The sequence below is a fragment of the Chlorocebus sabaeus genome, chromosome 4, assembly GCF_047675955.1.
Source record: "Chlorocebus sabaeus isolate Y175 chromosome 4, mChlSab1.0.hap1, whole genome shotgun sequence".
NCBI lineage: Eukaryota > Metazoa > Chordata > Mammalia > Primates > Cercopithecidae > Chlorocebus > Chlorocebus sabaeus.
The window spans coordinates 79,945,829-79,970,458 of NC_132907.1; the positions used below are offsets into that span (position 1 = coordinate 79,945,829).

The 24,630-nt window shown below is 42.9% G+C and overlaps 1 protein-coding gene across 4 annotated transcripts in view; it reads right to left on the reverse strand.

Moving 5' to 3' along the window:
* TRIO (trio Rho guanine nucleotide exchange factor) overlaps positions 1-24,630 on the reverse strand; it is a 369,149-nt gene that overhangs the window by 182,415 nt on the left and 162,104 nt on the right. For all 4 annotated transcript variants that reach the window (XR_012092813.1, XM_073014830.1, XM_007961240.3 and 1 more), the window contains exons 8-9: positions 22,084-22,215; positions 9,962-10,192 (exon numbers count right to left, since the gene is read on the reverse strand). Coding sequence is in view for 3 of the 4 variants with exons in the window: in XM_073014830.1 (XP_072870931.1) it covers positions 9,962-10,192; positions 22,084-22,215 (363 nt within the window). In the remaining variant the exon portion in view is untranslated. The remainder of the gene's footprint in view (positions 1-9,961; positions 10,193-22,083; positions 22,216-24,630) is intronic.

Here is a 24,630-nt window from a genome sequence, read left to right on the forward strand (position 1 = left end):
TACCTCCGTCCCCTTCCCAGACAGTGCTGTCATCTATTTACTCTGTGGCCTCAACTCCATTGATGATAAGGTTGGCCTGGGGCTTGCTGCTTCCCTTCCACATGAGAAAGACAAAAGCTGATCCCTTCCCATGGCTACTCTGCACAGAAGCAGAAGAGCAAAGCTGGAGACCACCACCACCTTCCTCTCTGTTTAGAGGGTGTGGTGTGGGCTCATTCCTCAGTACACCAGTGCCCTCTAATGGACAAAATGACAGTCCCAAGGTCATGGCTGTTCCAAAGTGGACCACCCACACTTGAAACAGCTACCATCGCTCAGCACCTAAGTCGAACGTCAGAAGGTGGAAAGCTGTTCAGAATGTTTAGCTTAACTCCCTGTTTGTAATGAAAAGGAAAGCAATGCCCTAACTGCAAGACTGAACGTGATGGTGGTATGATTATGATCATCTGACTGGCAATCATCTGGCCATCTGAGCACCTGCGTGGAAGCAGCCCCTGACCTAAGGCTGTGCGTGTGGTGAGCCATCCATCCTCACAGTGAGCCAGGGGTGGGACGACCCCTATCCTCTTACAGACGAAGACACAGGCAGGGCCCTCCGTGACTTTATGGGAAAGCCCGAGTGTCACTAGAAGCCAGGATGCCTGCCTCAGGGCTCATCCTCCTGTCTACACTGCCTTTGCCCTGACATACAGGTGAGATGAGAAAGGAAAGAGTTCCTCCACTTTTGTTGCAGAATGGTTCAGGCTATTGGGTAAGTAACCTCTCAGGAAATGACGCTGTCACAACGCTCAGCAAAACCGAGATAGGGTAAATCTGCAAATAGTTACCAATCCTTGATTAGATGCAACAGGAACCGGCCACAGGCCATGCTTCCCCTGAGTCCCACTGCAGAGTTCTGGCCATCCTGTATCACCTATCTGTAAAATTATTTTCTGTAGTAGGTCCCTACTATCTAATACTCAGTATTTGTGGACTTGTAGAGTATTTATGGATTCCCATTTCTAAGTAATTACTATTTAAAAATTTGTTTAAAAATTTCTCTCTCTCTTTCTCTCTGCTATGGTTTGTTTGGCCCCACCAAGTCCCACATTGCAATATGATATCCAGTGTCAGAAGTGGGGCCTAGTGGGAGGTGTTCCAGTCACGGGGGCAGATCCCTCATCAGTGGCCTGGTGCCACCTCAAGGGAGGGAGTGAGTTCTAACTCTTAGTTCCTGCAAGAGCTCATTGTTGAAAAGAGCCCAGCACCTCCCTCCTCTTTCTCTTGCTTCTCTCTCTCCATGTGTTCTGCACATGCAGCTCCGGCTCCCCTGTGCGTTCCACGCTGAGTGGAAGCAGCCTGAGGCCTCCCCGGAAGCACATGCTGGTGCCATGCTTCTTGTACAGCCTGCAGAACCGTGAGCCAAATAAACCTGTTTTCTTTAGAAATGACCCAGCCTCAGGTATTCCTTTATAGCAACACAGACTGAGAAACACATACTAAACCCTCATCAAATAGGAGAGTGCTTCAAAGCCTACCTCACAACAACATACAATGTGAAAACCAACGTAAATGATATTTTTCCTTTAAAATGCAGAGATGTTTATTGCAAATACTTCCTAGAATAGTTTTCTGTCATCGTCATGCATCGTGTCATTGCCATCAGCTCCATTTATTGAATGACTGTTCCATACTCTGCTTGGGAGGGCAATACAGGTCCATGATCTCAACCACAGAAAGCTCTGAAATTCCAAGTATTTTTTCAAAACTTGGTTCTAAAAATTCATCTGTCAATAAAACCTAACCTGAGGGTACTTATAGTCTTTACTGAGTCCTTAATAAGTGCAAGTCCTTGAAGATTCAGCTATAGAAATAGCCACGCATTTGATTATGGGGGGCTGTCCAGATGCCACTAGAAGTGTTAGTATTATACACTGTGTTACTTTTCTAATATTTGAGAAATTCTGAATTCTCAATCACAAATAACGGTTACAAATAAAAAGAGAGCAGACTTTTATCATTATTTCTATTAAGTAAGAAACTGAGGCTCGGGTAAGTAACCTGCCCAAGGAAAGATATTCAAATGTAGGTCTTCTCAACTCCAAGCTCACTACATTCCACTTCAGTTTGTAAATACTGTCTGAAAACCTTTAAAATATTTCTACAACTAGAGTTCTATCTCTAAAATTGCTACTTGAAAAACTACATAATACATCTGACATAAAGCAACGAAGAACATAAGCTAGTCTGTTTTTACAGATAATTCTGGATCCAAAATGCACAGAGAGAAAACGGACAATCATCTGTCAACTGCAGCCACTGTGGGTAGATTACTCAGATTACCAAGTGATCCTGAGTCAATATACCTGGTCTAAGTAACATTTTAAAGACACGCTTGTGAAATCTTTCCATTTAAAACATACAAAGATAATCAAATTACAGGCCTTTATCTACCCAGTCCAGCCAAGAGACAATACATAATGAATTAGTGTGTTTTAAGTCAAATTAATGAGAACCCCTTCTAAGTCACAGCTTACGCAAGCAAAAATGAAAATAAGCTCCTCTGATTCTACAATCGATTTAAATAATACATAAAACAAATGAAAAGCAAAGGTAAATCTAAAATACTCTGAATTTGTTCTTTTTTATACAAAGTCAAGATTCTTTTCCAGTTGCAAAATATAGATTTACTCCCTGCCAGCCCACATTCTCTATAAAACCAAAATTACCAACCTGTTTCCATTTATTTTAGTTACTTACAGCTCAATCACTGTCTTTTATTTACATCGCTGGGGAAACTGATAGAGAAATGAACACATTGCATTTTGAGCTTTCTTGACTATCAAATCAATGGTATTTCAGTGACATACAACAAAAGATGACTCATTGACTAAGCAACATCATTTCAGATCGGTTAAACATAAGTAGGTGGCCATAAAAGAAGACTTTCATGTAGATAATGTTAATTTTTATTAAAGGCTGGTGTTTGCAAGTGCTGTAAGGATAGTCAATATTATGCTATTAATGAAATGTACTTACAAAGTAAAAAATCACAAAAGAACTGAGTTTAAATTACTGGAATTCATATACTCATCCTGTGTTAGTCTAGCTCACACTTTCTTTTCTAGTGCTCTGGCGTATTTTACTCATGAAATCACTGGTCTTATTTTTCCCTTTCCCATGGAGGCCAAGCTCAGGAAGACCCCAGACCGCATCATTTACCCCCAGCTGTCTAACTGCCATGCGGAGGGGAAAGGGAGCCTGAGGCAGCTGAGTGGGGCTGGAAGTGGTCACTGGAGCTCCTTTTCCCTCCTCACCTTTTCCCTTTCCATTCATTCCCTCCTAAAGGACTAAACGTCTATCTCTCTCTCTCTTCTTAAGTGGCTGTTTTGCTTCATAGTCATGGGCAATTGCAGCTTCTAGGAAAGCCCCTTCCCTGTGACTAACACCACCACTTGAAGATTCTTTCTTCAGTATCATGTTGATTTTACTTTTTGCTTAGCTCCACAAGGTAAGCATCCTCCTCAGACACGGAGCGGTGACACAGTAAAAACACCAAGAGGTTCTCAGCGCTTCTGCCAAGCCACTCTACTTTTCCAAGGCTTGCTTTTATTACCTGGAAAATGAGGGGGCTCCAGCTCCAAATTCTATTGTGTGCGTGACAACTTTTAAAAGTGAAATGAAACAGACACAGAATTCAACACACATCTGTGGGCTTTGGGGACCAGGGGAAGAGTGGGAACTTTTGAGGTCTAGCATTCACCATGGACTGATAGTGAAGATGTTTTGGGTGAGGGGTGTGTGGGAGGGAGCCAGCCCTTTCCCCAGCCCTTGTCCTCTCACTGTTAAATCTGCAGCTCCTTCCCGGCTGGGGTTCCAGTGGTGGCTGGATTCTGGTTCCCTCTACTCTGTGCTCACTACTGCAGAAGGTAATTAGGAGCTGGCTCCAGACCCACCAGGAAGATCAGCAGGCGGCCTCTACCTGCGCCCAGTGGTTCCCAATCCAAAACCAAGTCTGTGCCTCTACTCAGCACTCTCTAATTCTAACAGAGAACTCAGAGAAGATGGCAATCCTGTAGCCATTCTAATCAAGAGACACAATCGAAACTGCGAGTGTGGGAGTGTAAACAGAAGCAAGTGTTAAACAGCTAGGGCTATATGATTCTGACGAGTGCAATCAGAAAACTCCCTCCTGACTCAACGAGCAGATGACAAGGGAGTTCAGGAACTCAAACTTCACTTAAAAGCTAGGTCTAGTGTAGGCGATGCTAAACCTAGAGCTTGTGAGTCAGGCTTCCTGCAGAGCTGGCTTTTGCAGGCTGAAGGAATAGGCTGGGACCCGAGGCAAATCTGTGAAATGACTTCTCTATAGACCTGGGATGTGTTGCTTTGCCTCTTAGACATATGTCAACTTCCCTCCTCCAGCTGGAATTCAGCATAAAAGACCCTCATTTTGCATTCAAATGACCAAAATCCTCATGAGAGATCTCACACTTTCAAAATTCCTATGCACTGAAATGATCACTTCCTTCCTTGGACACCCCCAGTTCCCCAATATCAAAGATTCCATTCCTTCAGGCAGATCTCCCAGATATAAGACCAACCCTCCCCCATTTTAGAATAAATGAAGCAACTTTTAACACCAAATAATCTTTAATTAGCAAAATTGGGGAATTTCTTAAATTCCTTCAACTACTCATTCAGTCATTCAACAAATACTGACATCTGCTCTCCCAGACACTTGGGAAACACCAGTGAATGAAACACTGATGGCTGTCTCTGTGGTCCTCACATTCTTACTCTCCAAGACTTACTCGCCCATGACCTGCAGGGGCGTTGTATTAGTCTGTTTTTATGCTGCTAATAAAGACATACCCGAGACTAGGTAATTTACAAAGGAAAGATGTTTAATGGAGTCATGGTTCAGCATGGCTAGGGAAGCCTCACAATCATGGCAGAAGGCAAAGGAGAAGCAAAGGCACGTCTTATATGGCAGCAGGCAAGAGAGTTTGTGTAGGGTAACTCCCCTTTATAAAACCACCAGATTTTGCAAGATTTATTCACTATCACAAGAACAGTATGGGAAAGACCTGCCCCCATCATTCAATTACCTCCCACTGGGTCCCTCCCATGACACGTGGGAATTATGGGAGCTACGATTCAAGATGAGATTTGAGTGGCGTCACAGCCAAACCATATCAGGCATCCACATGGGAACCTAACCAGGTTCCTGGTCTTTAGGTTCACTCCCGCTATCCACCCTCCACTGTCTACAGCATCAAGTTAAAAGGTACAGAATAGGAGGTCCTTTGGGCTTTGAACTCAATGAGGTGAAATGGGTAAAGTTCAATAGGCCAGCTGTGAGCATGGAGACAGAAAAGACACATACACGGCTGTGAGCACCCACAAAGCACCAAGATGAGCTTGGTGCTGCTGTTCAGACGTCACACACAGTCCTGGCACCATGCACGACATTTGGTGCAGGTAAGCATGAGCTCCTTCAACAGGGGCCCAAAACCCTCGTCGTGGGGGCCATGTTTTCTGTGCCTGGCTCCATGTCACCTTGCTGGCACCAGCACCACCTCATACCTCCCCATCCACATTAGGCACCTGCTGCTCCTTGGATGGATCCTGCCTCTTCTGTCCTACTCTCGCTGGAATTCCCATTGCCCACTCCTCAATCTACCAACCTTCTCCTCATCCTTCAACAGCTGCTCAAGCTCCACCTGTTCCACGAAGATGTACCTCGTAGCCCTCAATATGATAGCTGCTACTTGCCCCTCTACTGTAGGACCTTTCATTTTTCCTTATGCATTAGACACTTGACATTTGAGAATTCAGAAAAAGCTCTAAGGAACACCCAAATTTGCACAAATCACTGAAATGTAGATATGCCCCACCAAAATGTATATGCTGTAAGGCAATCACACACCACAGAAGAGGTCGCAAGTTTTATTTACCCCTCACTCCTGATAGCACCTTGACAGGCAGGATTCAAATTTACACCTTAGCAAATTATACTCCACAATAACCAAAGACATGAGTGTTGCAGATGAGCCTGGCACAGTCAAATTTATTAGACTACAAAACCATCTGCTAAAAACAATCTACTCTTATCAGATTATAAATTCCTTGAGAAAAGGAACTTGGACCCTGTCAACATATTTATCCCTGAAACTTTCAGAGCATCACACATTCAATTAAGGTGTTTTAGAAAGAGAAAAAAAGAATAAAGTCTGGACAAGAAGAATTTAGAGTGGACTAGGTTTGCCTGATCAGTTGTTTAAGAATATTATTTTAAAAATGGTCCAACATGGCCCTGGAGGGTCCTGCCAAGAGACACTTGCAAGGGGGTGGCGCTCACACATGAAGAGCTATGGGGGAAATGGGGGCTTTGCAGAAGGCATTCCTGCTGAGGGGCTTCCTCTAGGGAACTCATCTGGCTTCAGGAAAGCAAACCTATGGGGTCACTCACTGCTCCTGACACGCTGGAGTAACTAAATCTCAACAATCCAAGTAGAGCCAGGCCAGCCAAACGGGTGAGGCAGAAAAACAAGTCTGATGGCATCCCCTTTGGACTACTTCTACCCATCTGAACAGGCAAAGCAAAAATAAGTTACCTTCTTAGAGAAAACTAAAGCATACTCTAAACTAGAAAACAGTGTGTGGCAGTAACACAGCTATTCATTCATTCATTCAACCAAACCTTTGCTGAGAGTTACTCTGCTACTAAACATAAGGCAATGAAGAGATGCATATTATTTGATCATTAGGAAATGTGATAAAGAATTTCCATTTTCTTTTTAAGTGAACAATGGCAAAGGCAGCCAGCATGTGCGTCTGGGAAAGTCCTCAGCAGGTCTTCCCAACTCCCCGCCCAGCTCTAAACTGGAAGCACGGTAAGTGTGCTACACGCAGCAGCTTCAACCATCTCTCCTGCCACACCTGACTACCATCCGAAATGCCTTCTACACGGAAGTTATGAATTGGCCTCTGCTTATTAAGAGGGGAAAAAATTAACCACGAAACCAAAATTAACCATGTTTTACAAACCAAACTCCCTCTGTCATCCTCCTCCATTTGGTTCCTGAGGGCCCACTAACAGACATATTTGTTCCTTCAAATATTTTTCAACAGACAAGCATTTACTCTTCTGGGGTGGCGTTCATAAAACTGTCATCATTCCATGCCTCGCCTATTGTTCAGTAATTTGCTCTTCCTTTTTCTCAATGTATTTACAGGTGCTTTTGCATCACCCAAAGCAATCAAATGAAAACCACTGTGGTGTCTCTAATAGGTTTACTATGTTCTTACGGATTTCAGTTACTACTGTCTTTACAAATTTATCTTCTGCTGGTAACGTCCTTCTAAAGTACTAGTATTTTTCTTTCATTTATTCTTGACTTGCCTCTCCTACTCTATACTTAATATGGCAAAAACTTCCCTATGTGTCATTAATTCCTTGAGTTTCAGAAACACGGTTTTGGTTTTGACATCCTATTGTCACAGTATTTGCTCTGATTAATCTTATCAGCCTCACTCTTTACCTCACAAGTCAAAGCCTACAGAGCAATTTCTTGTTCACATAACAAGTCCAAACCATTCCAGATCATTCATCAACAAAAATAATTACCTTCATGAACAGTATCTATTTTCTATGGAATGCTAACAGGACCATATATGCAATATGTGTATTGCAAAAAAACACTTTCTCCTGCTGACATCCAAGCCAACATGCTGTTTGAGAGGGGGAAAAAAGCTAGCTTAAAGAACTGGCCTCATAATTATCATAATTACCTTTCTACACGTTTGCTGTTTTCAAACTCAAGCACATTAAGTATTTGGCAGCAAATTAGATGGCCAGATTCAGCCTATTCCCAAGGGCTTCCTTACCTTGTGCTCTTTTCTAACCTAAGCATGAGTTTAGAGAAAAAACAGCCATGAGAAATGGGGTATGGGGGGAAAGGGGGGGTGTCCTCGCTGCTGCTCCCTTGGGTGAGTTAATGAGGCCCCCTCTTGGGAAGTGCATCAGTCCATGGATGGGGAATTATGCTTGACCCAAGGGATATAAGGAATGTGGAGAAGCTTTCAACAGCTACATTTAAACTGCCAACATTTCATGGTTTGTAGAAGTTTTTGGACAATTCAAAAACACGATTATTCATGATTTCATTCCCACAATGTCTGTCCTCTCAATCCCTCTTCACCACTGGCTCCCTCCTCTTCTTTCCTGCACTGTATTCTTTCTCCGGCAGTTATCTTCTTGGACTAAAGCAACATTGTTAAGAAGCATAAATAATAACAAAATGATCATTCCTGAAGCATTTTGTATATGTCACCTTTGGAGAACTCAAAAAATAAAATTAGAACCAAAGCACGGTGTATGAAAATTTAAAATTACTGGGCCATTCAGAGTTTTTTTTTTTTTTTTTTTTTTTTTGGGATGGAGTCTTGCTCTGTCGCCCAGGCTTAAGTGCGGTGGCGTGACCTTGGCTCACTGCAACCTCCGCCTCCCAGGTTCAAGTGATTCTCCTGCCTCAGTCTCCTGAGTAACTGGGATTACAAGCATGTGCCAGCATGCCAGGTTTTTTTTTTTTTTTTGAGATGGAGTCTCACTCTGTCACCTAGGCTGGAGTGCAGTGGTGTGATCTTGGCTCACTGCAACCTCCGCCTCCCAGGTTCAAGCGATTCTCCTGCCCCAGCCTTCCAAATAGCTGGGATTATAGTCACGTGCCACCAGACCAGGCTAATTTTTGTATTTTTAGTAGAGATGGGGTTTCACAATGTTGCGCAGGCTGGTCTCAAACTCCTGACCTCAGGTGATCCACTACCCTCAGCCTCCCAAAGTGCTGGGATTACAGGCATGAGCTACCTCACCTGGCCTAATTTTTGTATTTTTAATACAGACAGGGTTTCGCCAGGTTGGTCTCAAACTCCTGGTGTCAAGTGATCTGCCCATCTTGGCCTCCCAAAGTGCTGGGATTACCAGCGTGAGCCACCACGCCTGGCCCATTCTGTGTCTTTTGAACTTACCAGACTCACGTGAAGTGAAGAATGATGACAATGATGGTGAATGACATACAGAGAATCTCATTCTCATCGGAACACAGGGCGACTCTCCAAACTCCCAGCCCATTCAGCAGAAAACTCACTCACCTTCACGTGCCACTCAGGAGATGGAAACCTGAGACAGTGAGAGTGGCTCTCTGCAGGCTTATCACGGCAGCTCCCAGCCAACTTCCTGAGGCCATGGACTGCCCTGCATTCTCCAGGATTCCTCCTCCCCAGAAGTGACACCTCATTCATTCCCTTGTCTTTCCCTCTATTTGGGGGCAAGGACACGGCTATTATCTTATTTATCCCTAAAGCTATGTCATATTTTACTCCCATAGCTTTAATCCTTAAAACTCTTATTCTGTCATAAGGAAGCAAATCAATGGGGAACTGGACTTACTCTTACTTTTGTTTCTTTAAAACAAAAGAGATGTCAACTGCTTAGAAATGAGTAGTCATAAAAGTTTACTTTTCATCAACGAGATAACTAATTATAATGCACCTACTGTGCACCAGGGACTGCACTATCTACCAAGTGGGAAGTGAAGCATGACCACCTCACTGTTTAAGTAGTTGGAAAACACACAAGTGTAAACTAAATTGTAACAATACACTGCTGGGAGCACACCAGCATTATTGCCACAAATAAATACAAATGAGAATGATCTGTTTCTAGAAGAAAACTCAAGACAATTCCCAGTGTAGGCCTCATATCCTCTCCTGGGTTCAGCGCACAGGAGCTACCGGCTGACATCAGCCTGAACACGTGTTCTTAAGCCCAGTTTTCACTTACAGTCAACCAAAAAGCTCCTCTCCTTATCTTCTAGTCATCACTCCTTAGACACACATCTTCCCAATATGATGAGGTATCCAAACTCTACTCAATGAAAGCCATTTCCCACGCAGAAGGGCACGAGGCGAAACTGACCTGTTGAACGTCCTGCTGGAAAACACACAGCTGCAGCCTCTGATGGAGCCGGACCTTGCGGTGCTGCCAGATGTTCTCAAGCTGCCGCTGGTGGTGCAGCACCTCGTGGATGACATCCAGGACATGGTGCACGGCCTTGGAGTAGTTGGCAGACGCCGTCAGGGAATCGGAGCTGCCAGGAGTCAAGGGCCGCTGGAGCTTGTCCAGGAGCGACTTCCCATCTTGGCTCACCTGCCCACAAAATACATGAGTGATTCTTCAAGATCTGAGGTTTGGCCTAGGCTGTGCCACAGATGCTGTCCTTGGATACGTGTGTGTACCTATAGGCACACACGTACATGTACACACATTACAACATACCCAGACATTCACACCACGGTTTTACTCAGAGGCAGTTTTATATAGGATAAAATTTTAAACAATCCATCAGTTATCCAATGACATCACAAAGCCAGATGATGCAAAACACTAGGTGAAAATAAAAGAACATGAATTACAACAAAACACTGTAGTAGATACTACTCAATGAATAGGCATACTATTTGCCTTAAATGCCATAAATCAACCAACAGAAACTGCATTCCTGGGATATCTGCAAATTAAAATTTAAAAGTAATAATTTTATCTTGGGACATGTTAGAGAGAATACAACAGATCATCACAATGGAACAAAATTGTTCCTTAAAGCACAATTTCCTTAAAGCACAGTTAAAAAAAAAATCTAGTACTAGCACTAGATTGCTAGCACTAGGCAAAGAGTATGTACTTAAACTTTCTGACATAGCTGGAGAGCAATTTAACATCACAAAAGAAAATGTAAAATGCCATTCTATTTGACTCATTAACTTTAAAAAGTAGTTTTAATTAAAATGCCATCATTTAAAAAACAGATTTCAGTGCTATATTATGGCAATTTACTCTCAAACTACAATTAAATGAAAGCATTCAGGTTAATCAAAGAAATAAGAAAAGGTGAGGGTGCAATTTAGAAAGAAAGCATTGTGTTTTTCCTATTTATGTGACTCATAAGACTTATGAGTAATTAATTATGCCAGATGTTCTTGGGAAAAAAAAAAAGTGACAATCAGACAACACAAAGTGTGTGTGAGATGCATAAGCTAACCAGGTGTGGGATGCAGGTGTCTTAAGTAGGGCCTCTTCACATGATCCTTCTGCTTAGATACTTCTGAATCTAAAAACCTCCTTGGGTTTCTAGTAAGAAGAGGAGCAGGCCGGGTGCAGTGGCTCATGCCTGTAATCCCAGCACTTTGGGAGGCCAAGGCAGGCAGATCATGAGGTCAAGTGATCGAGACCATCCTGGCCAACATGGTGAAACTCCTTCTCTACTAAAAATACAAAAATTAGCCGGGCGTGATGGTGGGCACCTGTAGTCCCAGCTATTCATGAGGCTGAGGCAGGATAATGGCTTGACCCCAGGAGGTGAAAGTTGCAGTGAGCCGAGATCGTGCCACTGCACTCCAGCCTGGGCGACAGAGTGAGATTCCATCTCCAAAAAAAAGAAGAGGAGCCAAGTTTAGGGGCACTTTTAACAGACATAAGCCCATTTTAGAAGAAGCCCTTAGAATAAAAAAGAGCACACAGGGAATAGGTAAATGGGAAAAGCTAAAACTGAGAGCCTTTACAACCAAAACCTGGTGGCAAATGACCCTGCAGAATTTCCTAATCACTTCCTTTAATCCTCTTCTAACTGCAGTTGTGCCAGATTGTAACACATTTACTTTTCAATACCTGAATCTGAGACGTTGGAAGTGTTGATTATTCCTTACCAGGGTTTAAAATTCACTTAATACAGCCTTACAGCAAAACTTAAGAGGAAATAAGCTCAGCTGACATAACCAAAGATAACAAGGGAAAAACTAACCACATTAACTGCTGAATTAGTGTCAGTTAAAACAAAAATGGAAAATGTAAAGAGTCTTCTAAAGCAGGATTCTCACTTGTGCCCAGAAGTCACTGAAATTGGTGCGGACATTGTTGATGTAATGGTTTTGAAGAGAGGAGGCACCAGGATTGATTTGGGTGGTGGATTCAGAGAAGCAGGGTACTCTGAAATGAGCAGGATATTAGCACATGGTGAAGAAATGTCCTGCTTTTTGTGATCATCTAAGCAACGCTCTTTTTAACACACAAAAACACGGTTTTTATCTTTTTGCTCAGTGTTAACATCACTGATCTTTCCACAAATCCAAGAACCATGTTAATCAAAGAAAGAAAGTGTTTGGTTTTCTTTGGAACTTTACAGGAGATGTTTTCCCTTTCAAAATATCACATGACCACAGTAAAACCACTCTCAATCCTTGCATCACCAAGAGGCCACATGACCAGGCTACAGTTATAGTTGCTATATTCACAATGGTTTTATATACATGACCAGCATCTGAATATCTAATTTTTTCACCTACAATAGATGCCTTTAGGCATTTATAGACTGAAAAACATTTTATCATAAATCACCTTTCTTTTGTCTCCAACTTATATTGTAGCATGTAACTTTTATGTACACATATAAATTATACGCAAAGGTAGATTAAAGTATGTATGCATTTTATTTCAGGATCATAAAGCAGGTGTCATAAAATTTGTGTGACATAATTGGAGTGCGGCATCTCTCAGAACTGAGAGCTACTGCTCCAAGTCATACATTTCACATTGTGTTGACCTTGAAAAGAATTCCTTACAAATGTTTCCTCCACATTTTACTCCTTGCAATACTGTTGGAAAATGTACACCAGAACATATGATTTGGTGAACTGTGCCAGAAACTGACAGCTGTTCCCCAAAATCCACTTGCCCCTCCCAATAGCCAAACCCCTATAGTCAGAAACAGCAACACTCCAGCTATAATGCCACATTTCCCAGCCTTGCTTACATATATGAGTGGCCAATATACAAGAGTAAAAAATGTTGAATGGGATTCCAGGAAAGCTGTGTAGGGGCTAAGCTGGCAGGTACGCTCATTCCCCTTGTCCCTTCCTCCTCCATACTGCCAAGAACTTGAATGAGATGGCTGGAGCTTCAGCAGTTATTGATGACTCTGGGGCAATCTTAAAAACAGTAGCCTACCTGTTAAAAAAGGCAACACAGGAAGACAGAAGGATCCAGAGATCCTCTTACGAATAGAGCTACCACACTAGCGCTGGAATGACAGCCTTTGGATTTCTTTTACACAGGGAGAAACCCAATTTCTATCTTAAGCCATTGTTTTGCAACTTAAACCACCAAATGCAAAAGGACAAGATGAGTTCCCAGCCCTCACCAAGTTTCCAAAACGCATCCCTGTGACACCACTATATTCTTCAACTGAGAATGGAGTACTCTGAGCAACAATATTCCATGGAATCTTTCTTTCCTCCAGTGTCTCTGCAGCTGTTTAACAGATCTCCACGCCAGAGATCGTGACGGGATTTCGAAGGACATACTTGCCCATGGCGGTGGAGGGCAGTGGAAAATGTCTATACACAAATACCTTAACATATAACAACTCATCAGGCAAAGCTCCACCTTCTGAGAACTCATAAGCGAGGATGAAAGTGTCTGTTGGTCCCGCCACTGGTACTGTCATTTGTTGGTAGTGACAGTGGCAGTAAAGACCCTGGGCGAGAAATCACCTCTTGTACCCACTAAAACCAGACAGCATGGAACTCCATGTTTTAAAAAATAGCATTTCTCCAATAAACCTTTCCAAACATGATTCTATATTATTTCAGTACAGGTTTTGTAGACTTGGCAATTAAAAAGTTCTATTTAAGCACATAAAGGATGGCATATACAGTTTTGCTTCTGGCAAAATGTCTTAGTCTTTGTAATTACAGTAATATGTGGAAAAACATGCTATAATTTTATGAAGACTGCTGTTCCCTTGTATAGAGATAATAATTTTTAAATGGTACAGAATGACTAGGAGAAAATTAATGAAAGAAGAGACTGCATAGAGCAGACAAAAAATTCACATAAAATGTAAGTGCTAAAACAGTTTATGGCATGTGGTGTAGTTCTGCAGTTTCTTAACTACAGAACCAGGTGAGTGAATTTACTTCAGTTATACATTTTGCTTAAAACTCTGTTTTTAGCTTCCAGGCACTGAAACTCTGAACCACAAAGAGACAACAGCTGCAAAAAGAAAATCAACCTTATCAAATAGCAGGACTTTCCTATAATAATTTTTTAACCAATCAGATCAGCTCATTTTTCAGTCTGCTCTTTGTTTTTCTTGGAATACACAGCTGGGGAACTTGAAGGGCAATCAAAGTTACATGTTACAAAGATTAACATTTTATAAAGAGAGAAACTAAAATGCTCTGATATCCAAATGAGTTCAGAAAAATGCAAGTACTAACTAAAGCAGAAAAAGTAATTAAAGGTAAGTTTAAAATTTTACCATATCAAAGGTACGTTTGTTTCTAATATTTAAAAAGAAGTGTAACTGTATAAACGATGTATAACTGTATAAACTGTTAAACAGTTTATAAAGTGTAACTGTATAAACTGTATAAACGATGGCCTGGTTGTTGAATATTTACTGTTCATCAGACTGCACATAGACCTGTAACTTGGATTTCTGCATGTCACCCTTAAAAAGAGCCATAAAACTTCAGAGATTTGCCTATTCTTGCTTCTGGTACTGGGATCTCTACATTTCCTATAAAATCAGATGAGGGCTGAGCGTTTCCAGCAGGAATATGCTTCACCTGCACAAGGGATGAACGTGCCTCTGACCTAAGGAAAGACAGTAGCATCTAGACATTCTTGCTTACCACTGCAAAAGCAACAACTGCCCAAAGACCAAATGAAGATGAGTGACAGGCATATCAATTAAGTCCAAACGCAGTGTTTTAGATCTAAAACGTGCTAGAAAATGGCATTCCCAAGATACAACAAAAATAGGCAAAATATACCAAGACATTTAGCCTGTAATAAAGAAAAAGTGTTCCTTCAAAACTTTTATGAAATGAATTGCACTATTTCTGCTGACTCAAAGCCAACACTGTTTTAATTCTTTTTCAGGCTTAGCTCACCACGGCCTGCAGAGCACACACCTCCACAGGAAGCCTGGGAATGATTTCACTCTCCTCTCCAACTCTTGCTGAACTTATTCTCATATCAAGGTTCTAATAAAGCAGAAAAGAATGAAAAGGGGTCAGCAGGTGACTACCCAGCTTATTCTGTAGCAACAGTTGACATTCCTTGGCCAAACAGTTGACCTCTTCTGAGTAAGGAGGTTCCAATCTGTCTTCAGATGGCTACATAAGATGCTCCTACCAACAGCGCAGGTCAATTACCTCCTGAAAGGGCATGTGTTCCCAACGACAGATACTTTCCCATGCTTCAGGGAGAACACAGAGAAAGCTGGTTCCTTTTCCAGGCAAAGTTCTTACAGGATGGACCTCCAAACGCTGATTTCTATTTCTTTCAGCTATTCAGTTTCTTATTCAAAACCAGATCAGTTTACCTTGGTCTGACTCTCTGACACCTGTAAACCTGGGATTATCAGAAAGGAAAAACCAAAATAAGACCAAAACAGGAAACGGCTGGAGCAGCCCCGCTGGCGTGAGTCAGGTACATGTGCCTCACATGCATGTTCCACAGACTGCACCTGGGCTCTACTTTTGTTGCTTTTATATCTCAAGTGCTTGCAAGGCCTCAAGCTGAGTTTGGGGTGAGAAGAAGATAGCTGTTGTATGGGCTGTTGGCTCTGATACTATGGCAGATGCTGACTACAGCACTGCGTGTCACTACAGCAACACTGCGATCTTTAATGAGGCTTTATACAACTGTGACAGAAGTGACGGCTGGGCGTGGTGGCTCATGCCTATAATCTCAGTACTTTGGGAGGCTGAGGTGGGCAGATCACTTGAAGTCAGGAGTTCAAGACCAGCCTGGCCAACATGGTGAAACCCTGTCTCTACTAAAAATACAAAAATTAGCCAGGCCTGGTGGCACACACCTGTAATTCCAGCTGCTTGGGAGGCTGAGGCACAAGAATCGCTTAAACCCAGGAGGCGGAGGTTGCAGTGAGCGGAAATCACACCATTGCATTCCAGCCTGGGCAACAGAGCAAGACTCCACTCCACAAAAAAAGAAGTGGCTCTACCGCAAGGGAACTGAGCTTCCACAAATATCACAGAGAGTTGTTTTTTTGGTTTTAAGGAGTTTCCTATCCAGGTGACTCATTTTACTGTGTGTTTTCATCTTTGCTAATAACCCCAACCCTGCCATCACCCATTGATACAGTGCCTTTAAAGAGGAGCTCAACCAGCTTTGCACACAGCAAATCATTCATTTCCATGAGGCCTTGCTGAGGCACACAATGAGTTGGCACATTTGTTAAACTGAGAAATGGATGCAGAAACTAAGCCCTGAAGTCACATGAGATCAAGCAAGCCAACGCCCCATGGCACTTCGCCTTGCTTGGGCTCCGTGGCTGCAGCAGTGGCCCTTTGGTGGATGCGTGGCTGCTTATTATGCAGTCTCACCTTGCAATCCAAACACCTGGCATTGAGGCTCGCGAGGCAACACAGGCACACTGAGATGAAAATCATTTTTATAAATGTAGTTTGTTGAAAAACCAGTAGCTGAGTTGGCTTACTTAAAATGCTAAAAATGACTACAACTTATCTCCAACGTTTACACTGCTTCACTCTCTTGTGATCAACTATAGCCAACAAGATTAGCTCAGACCTGGCAAGCTGAAGCAAGTGAGTGTTCAGAAGGCTCAGGTGCGTCCCTGTTGCTAAAGCACAAACAGGAATGACACGGGCAGGTCTAATTAAAGCAAAGCAGAGCAGGTGCTTGCATCTTGGAAAAAAAATGCTGGGAAACTTTCCCAAAGCAAATTTATATGATCAGAGACTAGAAACTATAAACACTGTTCGAAGAAAAAAAACTGTAGAGAAAATGAAGGGAGGAGAAGAAAGGGAATAAGAGAAGAGAGAGGCAAGGAAAAGGAAATAAAAAAAGCAAAGCAAGCCCTGCTTAAAAGTACTCCTACCCCCACATGACCCGGCATCCAGCTCGATGTCTAGCACTTAGCAGGGGCTCCGTATCTGTGAGATGGACGCCTCCTCAGCAGACCCCCAGCTCTTCAGAGCAAGCTCAGGAGTGCTGCTCAGCATGTGATCTGTGTACCATCAGCATCAGTCGCTGCAGCACTAGAGAAGGCCTCTGAAAATGGAGATTCACTATCTCTGGGGTAGAGTACTGCTGCATTTTAAACCAAGACACTCAAGTCTGCAAACCACTGATTTAGGAGTATAAAATAAAAATCACTTAAAAAACAAAAGCAGTCCTTCCCTTCCCATCTTCCTGACACCTTCTCTCTTGGCATGAAGAAACTGAGGAAGTGAGGGGTGGAGGTGCCAACAGAGGTGTCACTGCACCAGGTTAAGTGAGTGGGTGGTAGGGGTTGGAGGTGGAGAACCCAGACAGAATGGTTGGGAAATGGAGCAAATTAAGGACATTAAAGACAATAGAAGCCAGGTTTCTTGCTGCCTGAGAATAGATTAATAAACTTAGAAAGGGAAAGGATGGAAAGAATCCTGAGGTATTGGATTTGAAATGTACAAACACATGTATTTTTAATGCAGATAGATACAGCAGTAATTTTATATGGACGTGTATGTGCACATGTGGATGGGTGGGTGGGTGGATAAGTGGTTGGATAGATAGATAAATGAATGAGAGGTTGGGTGACTGGGTGGTTGGATGGATGGTTGGGTGATGGGGTGGATAGATGGACAGTTGGGTGACTGGGTGTATGGATAGGTGGCTGGGTGATTGGGTAGATGGACAGATGGACTAGACAGATGTGGATGGGTGGTTGGGTGACTGGGTGAACGGATGGGCAATTGAGTGATACGGCAGATGGATGGATACGGGTAGATTGATGAATGTAGGTGGGTGGGTGGATGGATGGATGGATGGGTGGTTGGGTGGTTGGATAGATGAACGGATGGGTAACTGGATGGATAGATGGATGGACGGATGGATGGATGGATGGATGGATGGATAGATGAATGGGTGGTTGGGTGATTAGGAGGATGGATGATGGATGGATGATGAATGGGTGGTTGGGTGGATGGTTGGGTGATTGGCTGGATGAATGCATGCACTAATGAATGAACGATTGGATAAATGGACAGATGAATGGGTGGTTGGGTGATTAGGTGGATGGATGGATAAATGGATGGGGGTTGGGAGGGTGGATAGATGGAGGGATGGATGGGTGGTTAGGTAATTGGTTGGATTGAAGAATGGATGGGTGATTGGATAAATGGAGGGATGGATGGTTGGATGGAAGAATGGATGGGTGAATTAATGGATGGATGCATGGACAGAAGAATGGGTGGCTGGGTGTGTAGATGGATGGATGGATGGAAGGATGGATATAGGTGGATGAATGGATGGGTAGCTGGGTGATTGGGTAGATGGATGGGTGGTTGGGTGGATGAACAATGGGTGGTTAGGTGGATAGATGGATGCATAGATAGATGGATGGATGGGTGAATGGATGGCATTCATATGTTTCCTAACTCTGTCTGCTAAGAGGGCCCAGAAGTAGTCGACACCTCACAAACAAAACTCTAAGAACCCAGGTCTTTAAAATTCTAAAGACCATACAATACTATAAGGAACCACCCCACTTAGTGAGACGAGTGATCCCAGGGTAGGCAGGGAAAGTACAAAATAGCCAGGAACAAGTGCTCAAAGGACAATAAGGATGATCAAAAAGACACAGAAAAAAGTTCCTGCTGGCCAAGTCTAAACAATTTAGGAATCAAAACAAGAGTATCAAATTATAACTGACTGATATAGGAAGATTTCATAAATTCATACTGATAGAAACAAACAAGAGAGAAAGGAAATACAGCTCATTCTTATGGTAGAAAGCCACCTAATAAATACAGAAGGAATAATGGAAATAGGTGATCATCATCACAGTGGTAGCTGCTATGGGCAGAAATCCTCAGTGGAAACTATGGCTATGAAAAGTCTGATGAGGAACAGAGACTGATATTCTATTAGAGTAGCTGCCCACAAAATGTGCAGCAAAGACTAATTTTTTAAATGGTGACTGTGCATTGGAGAAACCCTGCAGACACCAATCTGACCAAGTGGCCAAGATGAACACTACTCATAGCTGGAGAGGTCAGTATCCCGTGTCCACTGCGATGACACCCAGAGAAGGACATGCACTGCCAAAAAGGCACAGCCTGAGTCAGCCCACGAGAACTGGGGGCAACCAGAAATAGAGGGCCATCTAAAGAATGAAAGGTCTGTACTCTTTAAGTATGTCAAAGACATAAAGGCAGAGAAGGACTAAAGAATGTTCCATTTTAAAGGAGACGGATTGGTAAGACATGGCGATTAAATGTAGCGCACATTGCTGGACAGTGTCCGAGACCAGGAAAGAGAAAGGGGCATCGTTGGAACACTTGGGGAAATAGGATCAGGGTCTGTGGATAGGATGGTCATGTTGTATCAATGATGCTTAGGTGACTGGAGAGAGAAGCAGTGGGGAGAGAGGGTGGAGCAATGTGGCGAAATTGTAAAACTTGGAAAATCTGGGTGGAGGCAATGTAGGAGTTCTCTGTGCTATTCTACCACTTCCCTGTAGCCCTGAAACTATTTCAAAATGTAAATAATTTAAGAGGCAAAATAATTCATTCTGTTCTACTGAAAATCCTTTCGGTTCATCCAGTTCAAATTACTGTCTCCTTGAGTTTATAGCTCAGTTGCAAACATGTTCTTAGGTTAAAATTCCATCTAAGACCTCAGTTTGAGAGGCTGTTTACTTTCTGTCAAATTATTTTGAGATACTAGTACCAATGTAAATCAAGTAAAACTACACCACAGGTAAATATAAGTTCCTGTGTCAAGATGCCCCAGTTTTACAGAATGCACTGGTAACAATTAGGAGATGCTGTACTTAAAGAAAACTGCCAAGAGCAACAAGCAGACTGAAAGAGCCAGCTTGGCTGGAGGATGACACTGGCTGGGTCAAAGTGATTCTGATTTAAGTTACGCACAAAGACCGTACTCCCAGGGCCTGCCACTCATCTTGTGAATGAAGGCTATTCAATCCCATCTTGGTCTGGCAAGGGCAAGGGCATGCAGACAGCTGGCTGCAAGCCCACCACTGCATTCAAAGAACAGCTCCAAAGCAAGACATTCACATAAGCAGATGAGTGAAGGCCTCATTACACGTGTGAGTAACAGGGTCATTTGCTTTCTGTGTTACAGGTCAAAATTAGACAATGCAGAGAGATGGCACATCAGGGGAAAGAACTTGATGGTTTTTAGAAGTGACATAATCCTCATGAGCCAATGTGATTCAAAAAATTATAAATGTGTTCAATTTTCAGTTTTACTATAGAAAAGGCTACCACTGACTTAAATAGTTTCGAACAGACTAGACAACCAAATTAGTTAAGAAACATTTGTGCAAAACTAAGAAAAAATACAGAGTTGACTTTTTAAATTCCATAGGCAACATGAAATGCTGCTTGAAAAAAACTGAATCTTATTAGGCAAAGGTGGCTAGAGAAACAAACAGATATCAATTGCCATGGGAAAGAGAAGACCTGCCCAGATTCTGAAGCAAATATACAGTGAGATATCACGTGGTATCAGGGACACATTTTGAGAAACGAATCACTGGGCAATTTCGTCCTTATGTGAATATCACAATGTGGACTTTCACAAAGCTAGACGATGCAGCCTACTGCTCTAGGCTACAAACCTGTACAGCATGTTACTGTACTGAATACTGTAGGCAACTGTACCACAATGCTAAGTATGTATGTGTCTAAACATAGGAAAAGTACGGTAAAATACAGTATTATAATCTTACAGGACCACTCTCTTATTTGCAGTCCATCATTGACCAAAACATCTTTATGAGACATAGAACTGTAGCAGCAAATCACGCGTCCATTTATTTCGCTCATGGACACTAGGACGTCAACAGAGCCGGGCCCAAGGACATGACAGTGACAGTTGGGCAGTGAAGCACAACAGGAAACGTCAGAATGAAATGCAAATAGCCAGTTTCTTCCCAACAACTTTGACAAGTTTGGATGTGTTTGGATCAAGATTTAGATTTAAACACAGACGGCATTTATTAAACATCTACACTGCCCAGCAGTCTTCCAGGTGCTTTGAAACTCTTACAGAAGCCTTGCGATAATCTTTCATATTAACAGAGAACATTGTGGATATAGATGCTCCTTAGGGAGAAAACCTTACAGAAAAGTAAGCACACACAATTCCTCTCTACGCCCCTCGCTTTCACCTCCGGGAACGTAACTATTATCACAAAGGCAGGATGGTCTCAAGGGCCAGATAAACAAGGCATAGGCAAGGGTGGTACTCATCAACCCATCTAAAGCTGCGTCAAGCAGCTACCACATGGTCTGGCACAGAGGTGGCAGAGGGTGGTGACTGAGAACATGGAGCCTGCCTGCCTGGGCTCATACCCTGTTCCACCAGCTGCTGACCTGGCACAGTCATTTATCTCCGTGACTCATTTTCTTCATTTGTAACAGCAGAGACAGATACAGTATGTGAGCATTAAGTCAGTCGTTACATAAAGTCCTTACAATACAGTCTGGCATAGAAGGTGGCAGAAAATAAAACAGGGATTCATTAAGTAAATAATGTAATATACCCTAAAGTAATAAAGAAAATCCTACACTTAGAGTTCTTAAAATAGACAGATGTATTCCTTGCAATCCAGACCATCTTCTCTAAAAGGTTTTATTCGGGAAGATTAAACTGAGTTTGACTAGACTGAAGAGCACACAAAATACACATTTCTTAAATACATGTAGAAAAAAAGACTAGGCTTTTCTTGACTGTAACAGATGAACATATAAGCACGCTGTCGGAAAGGCTACCGCCTGCACACCATTCTGGTCCCCTAGCGCCCCACCCTACCCCACCCCACACACACAGGGGTTCAAATGCTAAACAATTAAACTCAGTCTAACTCAAAATCTGTAAGCTTTTTCTGGGCTACCCAAAACTTTTTTTTTTCTAGCTTCTGGTGTACTATGATGCAAAAATGACGTTGCCTTGCAATGTAAGTAAAATTGACCACTTACCTCAGAGTAAGCAAGAGTGATATGTTCATATATTCCCTGGTGGTGATGAATGGCATCTTCTAGGTCCTGCAGCTCTGAGGGAAGGTCTACCTCACCGCAAGCTTTACACCATGAATCCACGTTGCTCATATACTTGGAAGGTTAAAAAAAAGATTATTTCTATCAATGACAATTTATACTGAAAAGTGGACATTTTTTAACATGGTTTTGAAAACTAGGGGAGTTGACGGAGATCCTAAGAATGTAACATGGTTGACTCTCCATTTCAAATGGCATCCTCAACTCACACGAGACTGCTGGACTCCATTCCCAGAGTGGGTTTCAGCAGGCCTGGGGCGAGTCCCAGGAATCCGCATTTCGGATGAATGCCTCAGCTGACTGCGGCCCAGGTCTGGGTGTGCCCCTGGAACAAGGCAGCCCTGTTTTGGGCTTTCTGCTAAATTTTCCCAATCCACCTTTGAATCCACGTTTCTAACTGCCCTGTACTCCTAAGCAAGGGAGGACAGAAAGATGACGCTCCCACGTGCCCCTTAACTAGGGTTCAACAGCAGAATGCTCCTTCTCCTTGCAGCTACTTGTCAGTCTTACTCTGCTCCTTTTACACTGAGATGTAATGAAAAAGTTCCAGATTTCTAAAAATAATTTATCTGAAATAAGGAAAAGCAGCCAGTCCATTCCGCTACTGTTTCAAAAGGAAATTGACACCAGAATTAAAAGGAGACCAAGAAAAAAGGGCCTGAACTTCTCTGTGAATCTTAGGAAAGGCCTAAGGAGGCAGAGGCATCATTCCCATCCTTCCCAATTTGCACGGAAATGAGAAAAGCCTGAGCCATGCGAACAGCCCTGCGGCAGCCATCCCAATCCTGGCTCAATCACCTCCACTGCCACCCTCCACCTCCAGGATCATCAACAGTCCTGCGGCTGCCATCCCAATCCTGGCTCAATCTCCTCCACTGCCACCCTCCACCTCCAGGATCATCAACAGCCCTGCGGCTGCCATCCCAATCCTGGCTCAATCACCTCCACTGCCACTCTCCACCTCCAGGATCATCAACAGCCCTGCGGCTGCCATCCCAATCCTGGCTCAATCTCCTCCACTGCCACCCTCCACCTCCAGGATCATCAACAGCCCTGCGGCTGCCATCCCAATCCTGGCTCAATCACCTCCACTGCCACCCTCCACCTCCAGGATCATCAACAGCCCTGCGGCTGCCATCCCAATCCTGGCTCAATCTCCTCCACTGCCACCCATCTTCGGGATGCATCAATGGCTGAGAAATCACTGCCAAATTTCCTAGGGAGATCCTATCAAAATCCATCACAGTTAAGAGTGAAAGGCAAGTGCAGAAGGCCCAGTTAAAAAAGCTAATTCAATTAAGCCAAACAGACATCAACACATTTCCCTTGGTTTTAACCTCTTTAGTCCTGTTCCTCACACATCTATTTACTTAGCAGGGAATGCAGAGGATGACTATTTGAAATGCAATACTCGACTGGCCAGAAAAGAAATGTGCTATAATTCCCTTAAAATATAGTAAGAACAAACTGTCAGTTCATTTTTAGGATATTAAAATAGACAAGTCAACCAAATAATAACTGTTTATGAAAATCCTTTTATTATTGAGTGCAGAAAAATATCTATGCAGACCTTAGGGCTTGAGGCCAATTCATATGGCATTAGTGTCAACTGAGTATTTCTTGGGTGGCATGTTCCATAAATGTCAATTTGGTCAGGTCAGACAACTGTCACTATTTCTGAGCTCTATTTCTCTCTATCATCTTCCCTTATTGCATTTAATACCAATTATTAAATTATTGTGTTTTTCAAACACAAATTGATTGAGGTTAACCATCGTCATTAATAAATCATCAGGTCTAAGTCAGCAATTAAGTGCTCCGGGACAATGGCCACTGCAGAACACCCAAAACCAAGAGGAGCTGCAACATGTTCTTAAGATCAAAACGCTTCTGACAGAACACGGTGGAAACACATTTCAGTTATATAATACTTCACAATTTAATGAACAGAAGCATCAGACTAACATATCACTGTATCAAAATCACTACAGTATATTCGACTCTAATTTTTGAAGCAACAACCAATAAAGAAAAAAACATTCAAGAAGTTTTACATATTCCTGTAATTAGAACTAACTTAATTTCTTAAAGTATCCTGAGAGGGCACTGATTATACTTCTCTGAAAAAATACAGCCAGGGAAGGATGGTGTGTTACACGAAAACCTTGTGGACAAAGGATTCTGCCCTTTTTCTGGGTTAGTAACAGCCCAGTGATAGAAATAATCCTAGCAAGGCCAGGCGTGGTGGCACACGCCTGTAATCCCAGCACTTCAGGAGGCCGAGGCAGGCGGATCACGAGGTCAGGAGATTGAGACCATCCTGGCTAACACAATGAAACCCCGTCTCTACTAAAAATACAAAAAATTAGCCTGGCGAGGTGGTGGGTTCCTGTAGTCCCAGCTACTCGGGAGGCTGAGGCAAGAGAATGGCGTAAACCCAGGAGGCGGAGCTTACAGTGAGCAGAGACT